We start from the raw sequence: 11,688 nt of genomic DNA on the forward strand, positions 1-11,688 counted from the left end.
CACCAATTCTTTCTCTCTCTCACACATACACACACACACTCACTCATGCACACATACACGCACCGTCTGTCACCAACAGTCTGTTTTTCCAAAAGTTCTGCCTTGTCTCTGACCAGCCAGGACTGGGGCCAGCTGGATGGGTCTTCACAGCTCTCCAGGGTGGGGAAGAGATGTCCCAGGGGGCCTGTCAGAGAGTCATGGGCCCAAACCATTGTCCTCTGGTCCCTACACAAATGAGGTGTAGGATCAGCTGCTGGGGTCTTCTCCCGTTTGACCAGTGGCTGGCCTCTGGCCTCCTTCTCCAGGGTCCTGCTTGGAGCAAATGCCACACAGGTCCAGGCTCATCTCCGAGGCACTCGAAGTGGGGCCACCCCCCTCACCTTCAAGCAGCTGCCTCCCAGGTCACGACGGCCACCCTACAGGGGAGGGGAGAAAGAAGTATTAGGAGGTTTGATCAGATCACCATGAATGCGGGAACTAACCTCCGTGTCCAGAAACCGGGGGACTTGACAAATCACAGCCACACAATGAAGTTCTCTGTAGCATAAGGCAGGAGAAACTCTTTATGAGTAACTGATATGGAATGATGTCGGGATAACATTACTTGAGGACCAAAGCTCGCAGAAACCTGGTGCTGAGATGCCAAGAGGAGGGCGCACGAGAAATAGCTAATAGGTTTCCTCAGAGGAGGAATTTCACGGCGGGGAGACAGAACAGGGGAGGCATTTTTACCTTTTTCATTTATTCCCCATGTGATCTGTTGCCTTTTAAAAAGAACCCAATACCTTTAAGAATCAACCTTTTACACTAAAGGGCGAAACAAAGCCCACAGTGGCTATCCCACGGCCCGCTGTATGCCCAGGGGCTTGCTCACTTGTTGACCTCAAAAGCAGACGGCATTTCTCCTCGCGGCCTTCATCCAGGGTGTTCCCGCTGCCAGGAAATCTGCTCCCCGCTCCTGCCTCCCTGGGAAGGCTTCTCTACTCCTGCAAGTGGCCAGCATTTCCTGCCTTTCCGGGGACATTCCACCAGGATAACTCAGAAGGGGAAAGACTGGGTTTCTCTCTGTCTTCATCAGGCTGGGAGCTCGGGGAACGTTCCTCACTCTGTAACCCCAGTGCCAGCCCTGGGCCTGGCATGTAGCAGGTGCCAACTGATGTTGCCTGAATCAGTGGTGCCCACTGGAAGATGAACTATTGGTGGCAGCCTCTGAAGCCACCTGTCCTTCACCCCACAGGGGCAGTCTCTACCCAGTATTCTGAGGTCTGACATGGGTCCCATCCTCACCGTAAGTCAGCGAGGTCACAGACATTAAAGGTCTCCAGCTGTTGAATGACTGGCCCAGAGGCACCCAGCCAGTTGGTAAAAGGGCTGGGCTAGAAATCCATGTTGTCCAACAGTCTGTCTTGTTTCCAGGACATGATGGTGTCTGAAATCCCACTGTATATTCTCACCCTCTGCGCCTCGCTAGGAGGTGATGGGACAGGCATCTTTCTCAGCCATCTAGAGAAATAGTTGACCATCTGGGAGTTCTGCCCCCTGCTCCCCTCCGCCCTTGGGCCCAGGTTGGGGCAGATCCATCCAGATGTGAGCCCAGCCTCCCTTGAGGCTCTCTGGGCCCAGGGACAGCATGTTCATTCACAGGCAAGGCTATTTTGAGGGCTGAGGCCACAGTCCCAGCAGAGCCTGGGGCTTGGGCTTCTCAGACAAACTCTGGCAGGAGTGTCTGAGAAGGGGGGCTGGGGGTAGTGGGAGGAAGGTTTAGTGTTGAGGGTGGGGGATAGAAAACCAGCCTCCCACCCTTTCACTCTGTGACCTCAGGGAGAGCCACCTCTACCCTGAGTCTGGTGGTCACTGAGAGGCCTCAGTCCCATGAGAATGCTGGGACTGTACACATCCCTGAACCTCAGTTTCTTCATCCATGAAATGGGGACAAAATTACTCTACTTGCAAATGCAGCTGTGAAAGAAGCTTGTAAACTGCCAAAAGCACTCGAAGAGGCCATGACTAGGCGCAGCTTTTTTGTCTCTTAGGAACTCAGCGCTAAGGGCTCTGCGAAGCACTGTGGTTAGGAATTGGTTAGTGACACAGATCTGAGCTTCAATCTCTTCTATGCCTTGGACACCTGTTGGACCTTAGGCAAGTGACTTTACCTCAGTGAGCCTCTACTTCCCCATGTGTAAAGTGGAGTTACTGTGCGGATTGCTCATGTTAACCCAGGCAAAGCCCTAAGCACAGTATCAGGAACACAGTAAGTGTTCAACGTTCATAAGTATGATCAGCATCATCTGGTAATGGCACCTCTTCATCCTAATGCCCCCCATGCCACTTCTGCTCCAGAGCTGGGTACATCAACTGGCAAGGGCCTCATAAAACAAGTGACAAAAGGGGAACAGGGCAGAGACAAGAACCCCCTTTCCATCTCCCACTTGTTATTTCTACCATAGAAGGCTGTACCTAACCCCTCCTTACTTAGGAAGATGCTCCAGGGAGCTGTTTCCATGGTGACTTCAACACCAGATCAGCCACTTGGGAGTAAAGTGGTGGCTCACAGTGAAGGGATAGGGTCCGGAGTCTTAGAGCTCTCTGGCCCCCAAAGCTCAGAAGGGAGCCCCCCAAGACAGCCAGTTTTCTTCCAATCAAGTCTTCGAGGGGCCAGAGTTGGCGAGGATGGCCCCTTTCACCTATTCCCAGAGGAGCCTGTGGAGTTGAGAGCATGGTTTCTGTAGCCAAATTTGGCTGGGTTCTTGGTCTTGTAACAGATCCCAAGGAAGCAGCCAGACCCAGGCAAGGGTTTGTGATCTGTGGGACAAACCTGAGACCAGCAGAGAAGCCCCCAGCCTACCTACCGTGGGAACATGATAGACACACCTTCTCCCCCAGACTGTCCCACACTAACTTTTCCCACGTCCCAATCACGCAGGTCTGAAGTTGAATCCTGGCTCCATTGGTGGGCCGTGTCTCTGAATCAGTGACAGCATCTCTACGCAGGTGGGGATAACCAGAGCACCTCCTTTCCAGGTTGCTGAGGAGTTTTAGTGATACTGTGTGAAGAGCTCTTAGCACAGCAGATCAGTGCTCATCAAGACAGCTGTGCTTGCTGTCACTGGCCAGTCTATGCCTCTTTTCTGTGACCTACCACCTTCAACATCTTCCCTTTGCCTTCTCTAGGCTATGTTTCTGACCCCAGCTCTTGCTGTGCCCTGCTTCCAGAACACCTGTCCCTGCCCCCTCATCTGCTTGACTTGATTCCCAAGCATCCACCAGGAACTTAGCTGGCTGGTTGGGGGGTCAATAAGTGATGGCCTTTGTCACTATTTCCTCATGCCCTCTTCCTAGCACACCTTTGGTTGGGGGTGGGTGTCCCTCAATGAATTTTTAATGCAATACCTGACTATTTAGTCAGAGACACTGATCTCTTTTCTTTTAGATTGTCAAATAAAAAATGACAACAGCCAACAAAATTGCTGTCTGCTGTGGATGAATCAAAATTATACCTTTTTTTGTGTGTCAGATCAGCAAAAAATGTATTTGTTGGTGTGACTCAGAATTTTAGAAATTAGTTTATGTGTGCCATGAGATGAAAAGGGTTGAAGATCCCTGGTTTGCTGAACAGCATGAATGGGTGAAAGGCAGTCAGGGAGTATCATGGAGGGCCCCCCACACTCCGGGCTGGACTTCTGAAGGCCCACCTCAACTTCCCAACCCAGCCTGAAACACCGACTAGGGCCCAAAGCTGAGAGCATCAGAGACCCTCAGGGAAACTGAGGCAGTAATAAGGGTAAGAGGCCAGAATGGGAGTCTCTTGACTCAGAAGGGGGTGGTCTGAGGACAGGACACTGAGACTTCCCCAGAACAGAGTGGAGCAGCTGACCTAGGGCAGCCAAGAGACCAAAGACTGGGGAACTCAGAGGCCTGACTCCAATCCCCCATGCCCTTTCACTTTTGAAAGGGCCGAGGGCCATTCTCAGCCTCCATTTCCCCAGACATACGTGGAAGCGGCTGGACTCCAAAGTTGTCACGCAGACCAGAGTCCTTACGGTAAGAAAAGCCCAGGTCAGAACGGGGAAACGCTGGGGATGAAGCAGGCTCTTTGGAGGCTTGGGCACGAGGAGAACCAGCTTTTAGCCAGGAGAGCCCCCTGGCAACCTCTGCTGTTACCCAGCCCCATCCATCTACCAGCCTGCTTCTCAACCTTACCCAGGACAGACCAAAGGAGCTTAACTCCAGCTCTGCCAGGCTGACTCAACAGTGCCTCCCCAACAGTGCATTCCTTTTGGGGTTGGGTGACCTCAGGGAACCAACCCCCTTCTTCACTCCTGCTGCTCACCAGCTGGGTACCTCAGGCTCTTGGTTGGAGGTATGTAGCCCCTTTTCTTCTCAGTCACCTGCCCTTCAATCAGGATAGGAGACAACTGTTTCAAGGTCAGGGCAGCTCAGGGCAACACACACCAAGCAAGGCCAGATCCTGCCTCTGGCTTCCCGGCTGGAAGCGCGGGCATGTGATTACACCTCTCCAGCCTCAGGGCCTCAGGGGCGGGATCACTACCTGCCTGATGGAGTTCTTGGGACGGTAAAGAAAAAAAGATGACCAGAAAAGCACCTGGTACATAGGAAGAGCTCGTAAGTGGTGGCCTTTGTCACTATTTCCTCATGCTCTCTTCCTAGCACACCTTCGGCTGGGGGGCAGGTGTCCCTCCATGAATTTTTAATGCAATACCTGACCAGTCAGGGGCACTGATCTCTTCTTTTAGATTGTCAAAAAATGACAACAGCCGACACAATTGCCGTCTGGTGTGGATGAATCAAAATTATACCTTTTTTTTTTGGTCAGATCAGCAAAAAATGTACTCGTTGGTGTGCCTCGGGATGTTAATAATTCGTTTACGTGCCACGAGATGAAAAGGGCTGACGATCGCTGGGCTAAATCATGCGTGAGCGCCGGGCTTCCCCGCGCCCTTCCCACCGGGAGATGTTCATCCAGCGGTTCTGCCGCAAACCGAGCCCCGGGCGCGGCGCCCCGCACGCCCCGCAAACCGAGCCCCGGGCGCGGCGCACCGCACGCCCCGCAAACCGAGCCCCGGGCGCGGGGCACCGCACGCCCCGCAAACCGAGCCCCGGGCGCGGCGCACCGCACGCCCCGCAAACCGAGCCCCGGGCGCGGCGCACCGCACGCCCCGCAAACCGAGCCCCGGGCGCGGAGCACCGCACGCCCCGCAAACCGAGCCCCGGGCGCGGCGCACCGCACGCCCCGCCAAGCCCCCCGCGCCCCCTCTCCCACCGCGGCCTCGGGCCCTCTTCTGCCCGCGAGAGGCCCGGCCCCCCGGCCCCGCCGCCGCCCCGGCGCCGCGCACTCACCCCCTTGCGCTGGTTGCTGAGGCAGAAGGTGCAGATGGAGCGCGGCTGGCGGCCGCCGTCGGGGGCGGCGGGGGCCGCGCTCTTGGCGCCGCCGGCCGCTCGGAAGCAGGGCTGCCCGTCGTCGGCCGCGTCGCCCAGCAGCAGCACGTTGGCCAGGTGCGCGATGTAGCTGGACGCCAGGCGCAGGGTCTCGATCTTGGACAGCTTGCGGTCCACCGGCTCGGTGGGGATGAGCGTGCGCAGCGCCGTGAAGGCCGTGTTCACGCTCTGCGTGCGGTCCCGCTCCCGCGCGTTGGCCGCCTGCCGCTGCCGCACCACCACCACGGGGCCCGCGCCGCCGCCCGCCCGCCGCCCGCCGGGCCCGGGCCCGCGCCGCGCCGCCTCCGGGCCCTCGCAGCAGCCGAAGGACTGGTCGGAGGCGTCGCTCTCGCTGCGGTTCTCCTCGTCCTCGCTCAGCAGCCGCACGTCCGGGTACAGCACGTGCGCGCCGACGGGGCGCAGGAGCGCGAACGCCATGGGCCCGGCCGCGTCCCGCCGCGCGCCCAGCCCGGCCGCGCCCGCCGTGCGCTCCGCGCGCTCCCACGGCCCCGCCGGCCGCCGCCTTATAGGGGAGGGAGGGGCCAAGCGCGCGGCCGCCCGCCCGCGGGGGGGCTCCGCCCCGGCCAATGAGGACGCGCCCGTCGCGCCCCGGCCAATGGCGACTCGCGGGGCGCCCCGGCGCCCCAGGTTGAAAGCGGCCCGGGAGCTGGTGGGCCGCCCCGGGAGCTGCCGGGCCGAGGCCGGGGTCCGGAGGGGCCGGGTGGCACGTGCGCGAAGACGGACTCGTTACCCGCGCCCTGCGCTGCGGAGAGGCTGCCCGCAAGTCCCCTCTCCCCGGGCTTCAGCGTCCTCGGTCCCAGAGGCCTGGGAGAAACCAGCTTGGGGTTTTGCGCCCCCAAACTTATCCTGTGGTTCTGGAAGCGTCTTGTGTAGGAACTGGGGGGGGGGGGCGTCCTGTGGCTGCAGCCCCCCGATGCCCCGCCTCTGATCCCGCGGGTCTGTCGGCGGCGCGGGCACGGTGGTGATGTGCGTGGCCGTGTCCGCGGAGAACACTCGGGGCAACACTATAATCTTTCCAAGGAAGGGTTGGACGGTGTCACATCCCTGACAACAAACTTAACAAAACCAAGGCAAAGCAAAAACAAAACCCAAACACCAGTAGCTCCACTCATTCATTTACTCGTTCAACTAGAATTCCTTAGGTCCCCACTATGCGTCAGGCATGGTTTAAAGTCTGAAGATACAGACCTCAACGCTTTGCCCTCACAGAGTTGACATTTTGGTTGAGGTCCTATTGTGTGCCAGACGCCAGGCAGGCGCTTTACTGATCTTTAGTGCTGCTCACTGAGGTGGTGGGGAGTGCCCCTGATTTCCAGATAAGAGCTCTGGCCTTTAGTCTTACAAGTGGGGAGTGGGGGCACTAGCCACAGCCTGTCTGGCTTCACTACACCCCCATCCCTCAGCCCCACCCCTAGAATCCCTTACTCCCCACAGTCCCACCTCGGACAGCTGCCGACCCCCTGAGGCCTGTACACACTCCCACCCTTACCCCAGGCTGTTCCTTCGGCTTGGCATGCCCCCCCCCCCCCCCACACACAGGCTATCTTCCCTGCTGTCTTCCTTCAGGAAACCTTAGATTGTTCAGCCTGACCTGTCTTCCTCCTCAGAGGCCCTGGGAAGAATTACCATGCGGATGATGGCTGCTGGGGTCCCTGCTCACTCATGCCCCCTTCCCAGCTCTGTCCTGGGGACTGGCCAAGCCTGTGTCCACTTGGTCTGGACAATAACTTTCTCTTCAGCCCAGTGGCAGCGAGAGCACAGGGAGTAGAGTCGAAAGGCTTCTAGGTGCTTTCTGGCTGCATTTTCCTTCCTTGAAGATGCCTCCCAGCCCTGCCATGTTGTGCTTTTCTGACCTCCTAGACCCAGGCCAGAAGGGGGTGTGTGTGACTGGAGGGTGTTCCTTGGCTGCTGGGAGAGCAGCCCCTGAAGTCTCCAGACTCCAGTGTCTGTGGAAAAGTCGGTTCCCACACCTGGCTCCCCCATCCCTTCATTTGACCATGGCCTTGGCCAGGCTGGGCTTTGCTGAGGCCCAGAAGGAGGTTGCACAGCCCCCTCCGCAGGGCCAGTCCCACACGCAGCCCCAGGCCAGGCTGCTGCTTCCTGAGCAGATGAATTATTACCGGGAGATTTCCTTCCCTGTCTGCGCCTCCTTACAGGGGCTCCCGGCGCCCTTCACTTTCGCTTTCTCCCCCTTCTCTCCCTCTCTTCAGCTCTCCACCTTCGGGTGGCCTGAAATTCCTCTGTCCAGCCCCCTCCCCATTCCAGCCTGATGGGAGAAGCCAAACAGGGCGTGAACTGGGCCCTGAAGGAGAGGGCAGGCGGGAGGGGGCAGACTCCATAGGCTCATTCATTCATTTGCTCCTCAGGCAGGTTTTGACACATGGGACCCCAGGAGTAAAATGAAACCATGAATGAGACTGAGCCGGGCCTTCTGCAGCCCAGAGGGGAAGGCAAGTTGTAAACAAAGAATTTCAGGACAATGTGGTAGAAGCAATCCAGGGTCTGGCATCAGAGAGACCGGTTCCGGCCCAAGGCTAGCTGCCTCTTGAAGTCTCAGTTTCCTGCTCTGAAAACTGAAAAATAGTACCCATTAGTAGTAGGGCTGGTGATTGTTCCCTGAGTTTATGCCAAAAAAGCCAGGGCCTGACACACTACGATTGCTCAGCACCCTACAGGAGTTTGTGGTAGTTGTGAGTGGCGCCCCAGGAGCAGCTTTGACTCTGCTCTAGGCTTTGTGCCTGATAGTGGGGAGGGGGTCCTGCCACGTTCTCAGCTCAACCACACAGCGGGTTTCAGCTCCTCCTGTCCTCTGTTCCTTGCTCTGCTCCAGTCACACTGGCCTTCTCACTGACCCGGGAGCCCACCTCCCTGGCATGCACTTTTCCCAGATAGCTCCATAGCGTATTCCCTTACTTCTTTCCAATCTTCCCTCTGATCTCATCTCCTCGGGGAGGCCTTCCCTGACCACTGGGACTAAAACAGCAACTGTCCCTTCCAGCTCCCAGCACTCTTCCGGCACCTCTCCTTCTTCCCTTTACCCTGCTTTACTTCTTTCCATAGCATTTTTCACTGCTTTCACTTATTCATCCACAACTATTAATTGAGCACCTACTATTTTCCCAGCATGGTTCTCGGTTCTGGAACTATGGAAGTGAACATGCTGCATATTTATTTGTCCGCTAGAATATAAGCTTCATGGGGCAGGGACTTTGTATTTTGCTCACCTCACTCCCATTAAAAACCTTCTGAGGTTGTATACCCATTTTACAGATGAAGAAACTGAGGTTTTATACCCATTTTACAGACAAAGAAACTGAGGTTTTGGAGGGAAAAGTGACTTGCCTGAGGTCACACAGTGGGCCATCGGAGAAGCTCAGGTCAGCTGGTCTCCTTCCCCAACCACATGACCTCTCTGGCAGCCCAGAGGTGTGTGAGGGCTAAGCCGGAGTCTGCCCGGTAGGGTAAGGAGAGTCTTACTGGCTCAGAGAATAGCAGCTGGCCTCTGCCTTCCTAACCAAGGCACCCTGGGCATCAGGCCTGCTGAAACATTTGCAGTTCCTCTGAGGCATCAGCTTTGCACATCTGAGCCTTTGCCCAGCTGTCCTCCTTGTCGGCAGTGCCCATCCCTTCAGGTCTGACCAGACAGCCCTACTCAGCCAAAGTTCAGTTAGCTTCTCAGTGAAGCCACTTTGCTTTTATCTTGCCCAACTTTGGTGCAAAGTCCTGTATTGTTGATCACATTGTATTTTGACTTCTCTCCCTTCATCCCTGATTTCCCTGCCCCCTCAAGGGATCCACTCTAATATTTTTTTAATACTTTATATTTTTTAGAGCAGTTTGGTTTACAACAAAATTGAGAAGGTACAGAGATATCCCATCTGCCTCCTGCCCCCACACATGAAATAGCCTCTCCAGTATCAACGTCACTCGGTCACCAGAGTGATACATTTATTACAATCGTATGCCCTTCATGTAGTATCACACAGAGTATTTTCACTGCCCTAAGAGTCCTCTGTGCTCTGCCTGTTTATGTACCCCCATCCCTGCAACCACTGATCTTTTTATCGCCATAGTTTTGCCTGTTCAAGAATGTCCTATAGTTAAAATCATACAGTGCGTAGTCTTTTCAGATAGACTTCTTTCGCTTAGTAACATGCATTTAAGTTTCCTCTATGTCTTTTCATAGCTTGACAGCTCATTTCTTTTTAGTGCTGAATAATATTCCATCGTCTGGATGGACAACAATTTGTCCATTCACTTGCTGAAGAGCGGCTTCAGTAAGCATCCAAGTTTTGGCAATTATGAATGAAGCTGCAGTAAACATCCGTGTGCAGGTTTTTGTGTGGACGTAAGTTTTCAACTCCCCTGGGTAAATAACAAGGAATGTAATTGCTGGATCACATGAGTATGTTTAGTTTAGCTGTGTGTTTTTTAAGGGAAAGTGAAAGTTTATTGAAAGAGAGGAGAGAAAAAAGCTCCTTCCGCAGCGAGAGGGGTCTCGAACAGGTAGCCCAAGAGTATGTTTGGTTTTATAAGAAATCACCAAACTGTCTTCTAAAGTGGCACCAGCAGTGGGTGAGAGCTCTTGGCGCTCCACATTCTCACCAGCGTTTGGTGTCGTCAGTGTTCGGATTTTGGCCATTCTCATAGGTGTATAGTGGTATCTCGTTTTATTTTTTTTATTTTTATTTTTAATATATCTTTATTGATTTCAGAGAGAGAAAGGGAGAGGGAGGGAGAGAGATAGAAACATCAGTGATGAGAGTCGTCATTGATCGGTTGTGTCCTGCAATCCCCCGACTGGGGATGGAGCCCGCGACCCGGGCCTGTGCCCTGACTGGGAGTTGAACTGGGATCTCCTGGATCCTAGGTCAGTGCTCAACCGCTGAGCCATGCTGGCCGGGGGGTATTTCGTTTTAATTTGCATTTCCCTGGTGATGTATGGTGTGGAGCATCTTTTCATAAGCTTATTTGCCATCTGTACATCTTCTTTGGTGAGGTATCTCTTAAGGCCTCTGGCTTATTTTTTAACTGGGTTGTTTGTTTTATTGTTGACTTTCAAGAGTTCTTTGTATATTTTGGATAACCGTCCTTTATCAGACATGTCTTTTGCAAATATATTTTCCCAGTCTGTCACTTGCCTTCTAATGCTCTTTATATTGTCTTTTGCAGAACAGAAGTTTTAAAGTTTAATGAAGTCCAGCTTATCAATTATTTCTTTCATGGGTCATGTCTATGATGTACCTTAAGGGCCAAAACTATAGGTTTTCTCCTGTTATCTTTCAGAAATTTTATAGTTTCGTCTTTTACCTTTAGGTCTATGAACCATTTTGAGTTAATTTTCGTGAAGGGTGTAAAGTCTGTGTCTAGGTCCATGTGTCTGCTTTGGGTGTCCAGTTGTCGCAGCACTCTTTGTTGAAAAAACTGTCTTTGCTCCATGGACAGAGATGAGTTGGCTCCACTTACGGGGCCTGTTTCTGGGCTTTCTGCTCCGGCCCGCTGTTCGGTTCACTTATTCCTTTGCCAACACTGTCCGCGCAGCTTCACGTAAGTGTAGAAGTTGGGTAGCATCAGGCCTCTAACTTTGCTCTTCTCCTTCAGTGCTGTGTTGACTATCCTGGGTTCACGCTAACATTTTTGATACATGTCTTTAAATTAGCATGCATCCTTATAAAATGTATGGTGCTGATTTGTGTGAGTGGGTTATAAATTTATGCAACTAGTAGTTTCTATGATCTGTTTTTCAGTTGTTTTCTTTACTCGACACTGTGCCCAGTGGGTGAGTCTAACTGGAGCCCATTGCTTCTCCTGCCCTTTAGCAAGCACGGCGCGCGTTGTCCCCTCGCCTCCTTTCCCGGCTCCTTTCATGATGGACACGTGGCTGCTTCCAGCTCCTGTTTCCCCAGCAAAACTGTGGACTCCTGCTGTGTGACTTTTAGGGACCCGTGTGTGTGTTTCTGGGACATGCACCCAAGGGCGGGATTCCTGGGCAGCGAGCACATTCGCGCTTAGCTTGGGCGCAGTGCGCCTGCACTCTAGGGTGCTGCAGCCCCGCGCCCTCCAGCCGGGCGGGAGGGGCCCCTTTCCCCCACATCATCCTGCACTTGGATTGGTCTGATCTCCTGCTTTAACCTGGATTTCTCTAGTGACAGAGAAGTGGGTCATTTTCCATCTCACTGTGTTGCCTACTGCACTAGACTGTGCGTTCTCTAAGGGTAGGGAATGTGTCCC

At 54.3% G+C, this 11,688-nt stretch overlaps 1 protein-coding gene across 1 annotated transcript; it reads right to left on the bottom strand.

The window, feature by feature from the left end:
* TCF15 (transcription factor 15) lies at positions 1 to 5,905 on the bottom strand. The gene is made up of 2 exons (XM_081149070.1): positions 5,359 to 5,905; positions 1 to 416 (listed from the first exon to the last, which is right to left on the bottom strand). Exons 1-2 carry the CDS (start codon positions 5,872 to 5,874, stop codon positions 342 to 344), a joined length of 591 nt encoding a protein of 196 aa, XP_081005196.1. The 5' UTR covers positions 5,875 to 5,905; the 3' UTR covers positions 1 to 341.
* Positions 5,906 to 11,688: the final 5,783 nt, after the last annotated feature.

This window comes from Miniopterus schreibersii, assembly GCF_964146895.1.
Source record: "Miniopterus schreibersii genome assembly, chromosome: 10".
Lineage (NCBI taxonomy): Eukaryota > Metazoa > Chordata > Mammalia > Chiroptera > Miniopteridae > Miniopterus > Miniopterus schreibersii.

Bases quoted from the DNA above. Each gene is read 5' to 3' on its own strand.
- TCF15 (XM_081149070.1), bottom strand. From the start codon at position 5,874: ATGGCGTTCGCGCTCCTGCGCCCCGTCGGCGCGCACGTGCTGTACCCG. The intron at 417-5,358 runs GTGAGTGCGCGG...CCTCCCCTGTAG, and splicing joins TCAGCAACCAGCGCAAGGGG to GGTGGCCGTCGTGACCTGGG.